The sequence below is a fragment of the Jaculus jaculus genome, chromosome 3, assembly GCF_020740685.1.
Source record: "Jaculus jaculus isolate mJacJac1 chromosome 3, mJacJac1.mat.Y.cur, whole genome shotgun sequence".
Lineage (NCBI taxonomy): Eukaryota > Metazoa > Chordata > Mammalia > Rodentia > Dipodidae > Jaculus > Jaculus jaculus.
In genome coordinates, this window is record NC_059104.1 from 130,261,571 (window position 1) to 130,272,018 (window position 10,448).

At 39.6% G+C, this 10,448-nt stretch overlaps 1 protein-coding gene across 1 annotated transcript; it reads right to left on the reverse strand.

The window, feature by feature from the left end:
- Positions 1–5,728: 5,728 nt before the first annotated feature.
- On the reverse strand, positions 5,729–7,117 carry LOC101606277 (3-hydroxyisobutyrate dehydrogenase, mitochondrial-like). The gene is given in 2 exon segments (XM_045145976.1): positions 5,729–6,936; positions 6,938–7,117. Coding segments are annotated over 2 exon segments (1,011 nt in total). The 5' UTR covers positions 7,103–7,117; the 3' UTR covers positions 5,729–6,090.
- Between the last annotated feature and the right edge of the window lie 3,331 nt (positions 7,118–10,448).

Sequence of the window (10,448 nt, forward strand, 5' to 3'; positions counted from 1 at the left end):
TTCCAGATCCATCCATTTTCCTGCAAATTTAATAATTTCATTTTTCTTTACCACTGAGTAGAAGGTAAAGAAAAGGTAGTGTCTCACTCTGGCCCAGGCTGACCTGTAATTAACTGTGTAGTCTCAAGGTAGCCTTGAACTCACAGTGATCCTCCTACTTCTGCCTCCTGAGTGCTGGGATTAAAGGCATGCACCACCATGCCTGGCTGGCATACAAATTTTTAATGGTAGTATAATCATAAACAATGAAACTCTAACAAGGAACCTGGAAGATTATTCTGTTCGTAGGGGTGGACAGGTCTATGAAGGATGTCAGCACTTTTGTGGGGCTTAGGTAGCATTTACTTATTGATTTGAGTTTTTGCTTTATATATTTGTAAAGAAGCACTGTGCATTTTTCCATATATATAGATCATAAGAAACTTTCTTATTTATTTTTGAGGTAGGGTCTCACTCTAGCCAAAACTGATCTAGAATTCACTAAGTAGTCTCAGCCTGGCCTTGAATTCAAAGCTATCCTCTTACTTTGTCCTCCTGAGTGATGGAATTAAAATTATGTGTTCTACGCCCCCCAGCAGGCCCCACATAAGAAACTTTATGGGCTACAGAGATGGCTCAGTGGTTGAGGTCACTTACCTGCAAAACTACGTGGACCTGGATTTGATTTCCCAACAACCAAAAAAGCTTAGACAGAGACCCTGCCATATCCATACACACATCCATATGTAAATAAATAAGTGAAAGTTGAAAAGAAAATTTGAGTAGTGAAAGAAATAATCTGAGATCTAAGTTGTATACCTAACACTTCTGCATTCCTAGTTAATGAAATATTTGAAAAGGAATAGCATTTTAAAATATTACTTATTTACAAAGAGAGCGAAAGAGAAAGAAAGAGACATGAGTATGGGCAAGACAGGCCTTACTGCCACTGCAAACAATCTTCAGGCACATGTATCACTTTGTACATCTGACTTATATGAGTACCAGGGAATTGAACTCTAGCAATCATACTTTAAAAGTGAGTGCCTTTAATCACTGAGTCATTTCTCCAGCCACAAGGACTAGCACTTTTGAATGCTTAGTTTCCTGGTCTGCTGCTTCCAGTATGAACCTGGGTTGAGCACTTTATCTCCTTTTTGTGGTTTTGAAGATCAACCATGGGAAAAGGATGAGCTAGAAAATTCTCTACACTGAGGTACATCTAATATCCCAAGCCTTTTATAAGAAAGAAATTCATTCTGTATAAAAAAGAAGACTCTATGGAAAGAAATAACAGTGGATAATATAGGATAAGTACTCAGTAGATATTAACTGATACCATGAACATTTGCCTTCTTTTTTCTGTTTACTTCTCAGCACTCTTCAGATATGTCCAAAAGAGAAACTACTTTAATGGGACAAGGCATAGAACAGATAATTGTCCTGAATGGCTGTGTCCATCTCCATTTCAACACCATCTATTTGATTGGAAAAATACAAAGAAAGTATCAGGTCCTAGCTGAGTGGTTCCTGGTGTTATATGCCTTTAATCCCAATACTATGGAGGCAATAGTAGGAGTATTTCCTTGAGCTTGAGGCCAGCCTGGGACTAGAGTAAGTCCCAGGTCAGCCTGGGCTAGAGTGCGACTGTACCTCAAACACAAAACAAAACAAAACAAAACAAAACAAGCAGGTGTGGTGGTGCACACCTTTAATCCCAGCACGTGGGAGGCAGAGGTAGGAAGATTTACATGAGTTTGAGGCCACCCTGAGACTATGTGATGAATTCCAGACAGCCTGGGCTAGAGCAATACTGTACCTCAAAAAACTAAACTAAACAAACAAAAGAATCAGATCCTGGTTTGGAGTGATTACTTAATGGTTAAGGTGCTTTCCTGGGAAGCCTAAGAATCCATGTTTAATTCTCCAGGTCCCACATAAGCCAGCTGCAGAAGGTGAAGCAAGCACACAAGGTTGAATGCACATGGACACAAGGTGTCACATGTGAGTTTGATTGCAGTGGCTGGAGATCCTGGCACACCAATTCTCTCTCTCATAAAAAAAAAATGCATCCCTCCAAAAATTAATCAGGTCCTTAATGTAGTGATATAACAGCCCAAGACAAATTATAAGCTGATTTATGAAGCCTAGGCTGCTAGCCTCCATTTAAGTTCTATCACTCTGTCATGGGGGAAATGATTCAGCTTGTTGTTTATATTAATGCAACTGCTTTAGGTTTCTGTGTCAGTTTTTCCCCTTTTCTTCCTTAGAAAATAACTTGGGATCTCTTTGAACTGAGGGAAGGCTCTGCCTGATTATGGGGCTGCTCTGCAGGAACACTTTCTGGGAGAATCTCCTCAAAGATCCTGTTTTACAGACAACAGTTCATGAATCTGCATTCTCCTCAATGCTGTGAGTATGCTTCAGCCAGAATCTGTGCACCAGAATATTTTCAATTTTATACATGACTGTGTCTGCCTTCAAAAACACCCTGCGGGCTGGAGAGATGGCTTAGCGGTTAAGCGCTTGCCTGTGAAGCCTAAGGACCCAGGTTCAAGGCTCAGTTCCCCAGGTCCCATGTTAGCCAGATGCACAAGGGGGCACATGCGTCTGGAGTTCGTTTGCAGAGGCTGGAAGCCCTGGAGTGCCCATTCTCTCTCTCTCCCTCTATCTGTCTTTCTCTCTGTGTCTGTCGCTCTCAAATAAATAAATTTAAAAAAAATAATAACACCCTGCTTTTTTTTTTTTTTTTTTTTTTTGTTTCTTGAGGTAGGGTCTCATTCTGGTACAGGCTGAGCTGGGATTAACTATGTACTCTCAGGGTTGCCTTGAACTCACGACAATCCTCCTACTTGTGCCTCCCAAGTGCTGGGATTAAAGGCATGCTCCACCACACCCGGCCAACACCCTGAATTTTGATGTTCAGTAATATGAGCTGTGGATTAGATTTGGTCAGACAGACCTATATGTAAGCCTTCCAGAGGAGCCTTTGTTGTCTAGAACAGGGTCACTTCCTGAAGTCTATTCCGCTGCCAGAACTTAAGAAAGTCCCTCCCAGGAAAATCAAGGGCTATCCCTGGCAAATCACTTTTGAGATACGAGGAAAAGAATATTTTCAAGCATTCTTTCAAGTTTTGTCCTTGACTTTATAGAGCCTGCGTCTTGCTCAAGCTAGATAAGTATTGTAAATTACTGTGTAATTGGGAGCATGAGGGCCTGTCAGGATGGAGACCACCAAGTTTGACTCCACAGAACCCAAGAAAAGTGTTGGTTTGGACCATGCACATCTGTAACCCCAGTGAGGGGGCATGGTGACCAGAGAATTGCTGAGGATCACTGAAGGACAGCACCTGGGGTTGTAGGAGACACTCCATCTTAAAGAAATATGTGGATGAATGGTAAAAGGATATTGCTTATTCTTCTCTGGCTTCTACACACTGTACATGTGCACATGGTCTTGTACATACCATGCATCATACCACACATATGCTTTTCGAACACACACACATGCATGCATGCACACATGCTGACTGAATGTGTGCAATAAGAAAGAAAAGCAGCAGCTTCAAATTAGAACATATTCATAAACAATCATCATCTAAACACTCTCTGAGCTGAGATTTGTTTCTGTTCCTTTCTATATGGAAAACTGCCCAGGCCAGTGATTCTCAAGCTATAAGGAACACATGGAGTTAGGAGGGCTCCTTTCTGAGCACCAACACCTATTCACAAAATATCATCAGAATATTTGATCTGAGAAAACTGTTGGTATTTGGGTAATTAATCCATCCCAGAACTTGTAGTCTCTGTGATGAGTTTTACTATTCTGACTATACATCTATAAAGTTTCTATACATCTACTACAGTCATTCCAAAAAGTGTGCTCTTATTTTCTTTACCTGTTTAATGTTTAACATAGTACTTTTTGTTGTTGTTGTTGTTGTTTTGTTTTTCCAGGTATGGTCTTGCTCTAGCCAAGCTGACCTAGAATGTAGTCTCAGGGTGGCCTTAAACTCACAGCAATCTTCCTACCTCTGTCTCCTGAGTGCTGTGAGTATATGAATGGATCCATTATAGTTTTAACAGCACCAATAATAATAAGATATGGTACATATTTTTGCTAGGATCATGTGTGGTATTTTGAATACAAAGTAACCCCCCCAGCCTCATATGTTTTGAATACTTGGTCTGCAGCTTGTAGAAATTTGGGAAAGTTGTAGGGCTTTTGGGAAGTGAAGAATTTCTGGAAAAGGTATGTCACTGGGGGAAGACTTCAAGGTTTATTATTCCATCCTTACTGGTTTTTTACCTAGCTAGCTCTCTCCGGTTGGTTCTGCCCAGCTGCTATGACACACTGTGAGGCCCTATCTATCTTCTCTATCATACTTTCCCTGCTATGATGAGGTTTTCCCTTGAAACTGCAAGCTGGAACAAACCCTTCCCTTCTATCAGCTGCTTCTGGTTTGGTGTTTTGTCCCAGAAATGAGAAGGTAACTACAAATATTGTAATATTAAAGAGCAGAATTGTAACATGTACTATGTCATCAGGGTAATACCTGGAATAATATTCCTACCATTATTGCAGAGATCTTTTTTGTGTTTCTTTTTCTGTACATACACAAACACACATACTCATAAGTACACTTTGAAGGAAAGAAATACAGTATTTTATAACTGTGATATCTACAACCTAAGTACAACTTTAGATTTTGATACTGTATACTGCTGACAGTTGAAATTCAAAGATATTCAGGATATTTTTGGAAAATTAATCTGTTCTTGAGATTTTTGCATTAATAAAATTGATGTGGAAAATTAATGAGACATTGGAAGGTCCTAAGAGTCAAGAAATTCATCTACTTCTTCCACATTTTCCAATTTTTATGGAATACAGGTTTTGGAAATATGTCCAAATGATCCTTTCCATTTCATTGATATATTGTAATATCTTTTATTACATCTACAATCTTGTTTATTTGAGTTCTCTGTTTCTCTTTTGATCAATTTGGCCAGGGGTTTATCAATTTTATTTATTTTGTTCAAACACTCAGCTCTTTGTTTCATCAATTTTTAAAATTGTTTTTTATTTCTAATTCATGATTTCTTTCCTGATCTTGATTATTTATTTCCATCTGGTGTTTCTGGGCTTGGGTTGTCCTTGTTTTTTCCAAAGCTTTAAGATGGATCATTAAGTTATTTATTTGAAGTTTCTCTATTTTTGTAATGCAGGCATTTAAAGATACAAACTTCTCTTTTAAGACTGCCTTCATTGATTCTCATAAGTTTTAGTATGCTGTGTTTTATTTCTCCTTCAGTTCCAGGATTTTTTTTTATTTATTTATTTTTTATCAGCATAGAAATTTATTTGAATTCAAAAATAATATGGCTGTATTTAGGATAATATAATAATCACCTAAAGGAAATATCATTGGCTCTAAACAGTCTAAAGATATAATTTTTCTAAAGTCAAAAAATATGTAGTAAGAATGTACAAGGAAGCAAAAAAATATAGAAATCAGTCTGCTGAGTGCTGGGAGTTGGAACAAGAGGGACACATTAAGATGCTGTAACAGAGTCAAACTATAAGACGTACAGTCAACAAACTCTCTTGTTCATGAACCCGAACCTCAGGAATGTAACAATAACACCACTTGGTTAATAGGACAAATTTCCTGAGGAAAGGTAGTCCTCTACTATATTTTCTTTCTCTAATTTTGCTCTGCACACCAATTCTGTTTCTTTCCTTTTGCATGAATTTCATTCTGCTGACAAAATATTTGGTTTTATCTGTAAAGTGAAGTAAATAAAATATCTTGATCAAAGTGTTCACTTTATAGTTGAAGATGCTCAGGGATCAAGTTTTTTCAGAGGTCAACTGAGCTAGTCAGCAAAAACCAACAGTGGCTTCAGGAACGTGTGCAGATCATGTGTTTGTTAAACAGAAAAGAAACAACATTTAAACATGGGTGAAAATCCCAGGGATTATTCTTATGTAGACAATCAAAAGCAGACAGATGACCTTTGATTAAACCCATTTACGTGTGGAGTGAGCTAGAGAGAAGCTCCAAGACAAAGTCTGGTTCTCAACAGTGCCCATGACCAAAGGACCCATCAGAAGGTTTCCTCCTCCTGTAGAGACTGGAACACAGAGGAGAAGTCTTTCTTTGAGTAACCCTTTGCACACATCATCCTGTAGAGCTGATGGGCCAGGCTGCCCAGAATGATTGGACTCTTGGTGCTGGTGGCAGAGTCTTGTGCCAATCCCAGATCCTTAGCCATGAGTGTTGTTCCAAATGCACCCTGGTAGTTATTAGCTGAGGGAACTCCATCCATCACCCCAGGAACAGGATTATAAGTGTCACTTGACCAGCACCGTCCTGAACTCATATTTAGAATTTTAGCCAGTAGTTTTGGGTCAAGTCCTAACCTGATTCCAAGATTCATAGCTTCAGCAGTTCCAATCATACTAATAGCTAACAGCATGTTGTTGCAGATCTTTGCAGCCTGCCCAGTCCCAACAGCTCCACAATACACCACATTGGAGCCCATGCACCCCAGCAACTCCTGGGCAGCCGCAAATTCCTCTTCAACTCCTCCCACCATAAATGTGAGGTTCCCAGACCAAGCAGCTCCTACACCTCCAGACACAGGGGCATCCATGAAAACTGCTCCCATTTTCTCCACTTCTTTTGCCAATTCTTTTGAAACTGCAGGGTCAATAGTACTGGAATCTATTAATAATGAGCCCTTCTTCACTTTTTTCAGAATCCCATTTACTCCAGAATAAACTTCGACTGTGTTGATGCTGGTAGGCAGCATTGTAATAATTCTGTCAGCCTTTTCAGCCACATCCGCTGGGGAAGACACTACCTGTTCACCTGCCTCTTGAAACTCTTTGCATGCATCAGGGAACACGTTATAAATAATGAGCAGATAGCCATGTTTCATGAGATTTTTTTGCCATTGGATTACCCATGTTTCCCAGTCCAATGAATCCAACTGGAGTCTTAGAAGCCATTGACCTAGAACATACCGCTTCAAGGCTGGCAGCTGCGGGCCGCGGCCGAGGGCTCCAGTACCGCAGGCCCGAGGCGGCTCCTCGAAGCCGTAAGGAGGCTGCCATGCTGCTCCCGCCCCGCCTCCCCCGCGCGGTGACCTCCGCCGCCTCCCCGCGGCCACACTGACAGCGACCGTGCGCAGCCCAGCGGGCGGGAGAGCACGGCCGGGCAGGATTTTTATTTTTATTTTTATTTTTATTTTTCTTGACTCCTTCAAAGACCAATTCATTGTTCAATAGTGAATTGTCAAATCACCAGAAGTTTGTGTATTTCTGTTGTTTCTCTTGTTGTTGATTTATAACATTATTAGTAGATAATGAAGATATGGCACATTTATACAATGGAGTTCTACTCAGCGGTAAAGAAAAATGAAGTTATGAAATTTGCAGGAAAATCTATGGATCTGGAAAGGATTCTACTAAGTGAGGTAACCCAGGCCCAGAAAGCCAAGCATTGCATGTTCTCTCTTATATGTGGCTCCTAGTTACAGATGATTGGGCTTCTGTGTGAGAAGGAAAAAACTCAGTAGCAGATTCCAGTAAGCTAAAAACGAGATACAAAGGGAAGAGAAGGGAAGGGAGGAGGGTACTTAATAGGTTGGTATTGTATATATGTAAGTAGAAGAATAGATTAATGGGGGTGAAAAGGCCCAAAGTGAGGTCAAGGGAGTAAAGTAAAGGTGGAGGGAGGGTAATCAAAATCTAATAGGATATAAATAAATCATATGGAAACCAACTTTTTTGGACAATGTAACACTCAGGAGCCATAGATTGTTTCTAGAAAATTTTCAGTGCCAGGATAGGATAACTACCAGGGGGTTGTTGGCCAGGGAAGTCCCTTACACCCCAAAACATTATAGGCCATTGCCAAGGCCCTTGGTTTCCCACCAGGAATAGATAGTAAGACCCTATTGCTGAAGACTCCACATACTTGGACTGCAAGGCCACTGAGAAATCCTGCTGGAATTGAGCTGATAATCTCCTCCACGTAGGCCAGCTGACAGAAAGCTGGAAGAAGCCAGCCATTCTGCACGCAGTTCAATGGGAGAAAGAGAAATCACCAGTGAAGATTCTTAACAGTGGACACTGCAAGCCTTATATTTGGCCAGCCAGGCCAAATGAGCCAACAGGTGAAATAGTGGCACATCTGTCATGGTGGAAACCAACTGCCCTCCAATTGGACTGGAGGCCCACTCCAAGGGAGGGAATATATCCCTGATACTGAAAACTTAAAACAGGGGTAGTCATGAGCCCTAGGGTTATAACATCTGCTGATGTCTGGATTAGTGTATATACTATGCTTATCAAACTGCCCAGTAAGCACTTCTCTTAATATTCATACCCTTATATTAATGCTACTCTCACTTTGAATAAAAATCTTCTCTTTTCAGATGGTAGTGACCTTGGGACAACTCTGAAGGTATTATGGTGCTGGAAAGAAGTAACTAGAGTACTGAGTAACATCTCTCAATAACACCTTCCAAGGCTCAGGGTCTAGTGCAGAAAAGGTGGCAGAAAGAATGTAAGAGTCAAAGGTAGGGTAGGATTCCATACAACGTGCTCCCTCCAGACAAAATTTGTCCTCAATATCCATGACCTCATAATGCCTGACACTACCTACATAAGACCATCATAAGAGGAGGGAAGAATCATGGTATCCAAATAGAGGAGAGACTTATTGAGATGGGTAGGGGATATGATGGAGAAGGGAATTTCAAAGGGGAAAAGGAGGGAAAGAGTATTACCATGGGATAATTTTTATAATCATGGAAAATGTTTAATTAAATTGAGGAAATAAAAGAAAAAAAAAGAGAAGTTTATACCACGGAAAGTTGGAATTAGAAGAGATTCAGGATATGTTTGGATGATCAGCCTGTACTTTAGACTTTCACATTGATAAAATTGATGTCAAAAATTTAAAAAAAGCAAAGCATGTATTCAAACACATATGATTTAAGCCTGCAGAAGGAAATTAAAATATATATTTCAATGTGCTTTGTTAAACTTTTTAAATTATATTTGCTGGTAACTTCCTTTCTGTATGCATATTCTTTTTTAAAAGTATCTTTTTATTTTATTTATTTATTTGGAAGGAGAGAGATGAGAGAGAAAGAGAGAGAGAGAATTAATGAATAGGGGTACACCAGGGCCTCTACCATTGCAAATCAACTCCATATGCATGCACTATTTTGTGCATCTGTCTTTATGTGGGTAATGGGGAATTGAACCTGAGTCATTAGGCATTGCAGGAAAGTGCCTTAACTGCTAAGCTATTTCTCCAGCCTCTCTATCCATATTCTTCAATATTATAAACATACAATAAATGTTATATAATTGAAAAAAAGTGATAGTAAGTGTGCATTATATTTTATGTAGTTTGGGGAGCCAACTTAATAAGAAACAAATTAAAAGTCTAGAGACCATATAGTAATCACAGTTATAATAATGGTTGTTCCTATGGCACTTGTTCTTGGCTAAGCAGTAACAAAGTGACTTTATGAATATCATAAGTGATGAAAAGGGTAGTCTGAATAGTGATGATAATTCTAGTCCTGGAGTAGAGTGAACTAACAAGGCACACAAGAGAGGGCACAAAATTGTTACTGTCAGTTTGAGACATGATGCCAAAATAAAGGACAAGGACAAGGGTAGTATACAAAGAGTCTTTTGAGGTATTAGTCTTTGCTTATTGAATAATGTGGATATTGCCTATTCTAGCAAATACACATATTTTCAGAAAGTTCTAAATGTTACATGTAGCTTTCTTCAAACTGACTTTGAAGTGCTAAGGGCACTCTTGTAGGTGGTTCATAATGATGTCTGGGTCAAGAACACACCACATGGATGACTGTGAAATTATATTTATGATGATGTTTCTTAGCTGTTTTAGTTTGTGAAGGTATAACCTATCTTGTTCACACTGTGATACTACAGCCTACCAGACTGTATCATTGTCACTAAGTGACCCGTGAATGTATTGAAAAGTCTTCTGTATCAGACAATATTTTTTAAAGTTGGAATTAAAAATCTATACTATGTAAAGCTCATGAATAAAAATATAGCATCAGTCCCAAGGCCAAGTTTTCTACCTACCTGAACAGCTAGTTGGTGACTGATAATTATTGCAAGAAATATAGAAAGTGCTAACTAAAAACTTCACAGTATTTCATATTAAAAGGGGCAATATTGGTCTGGAGAGATGGCTTAGCAGTTAAGTGCTTGCCTGTGAAGCCTAAGGACCCCAGTTCAAGGCTCGGTTCCCCAGGTCCCACGTTAGCCAGATGCACAAGGGGGCGCATGCGTCTGGAGTTTGTTTGCAGAGACTGGAAGCCCTGGAGTGCCCATTCTCTCTCTCTCCCTCTATCTGTCTTTCTCTCTGTGTCTGTCACTCTCAAATAAATAAATTAATTAA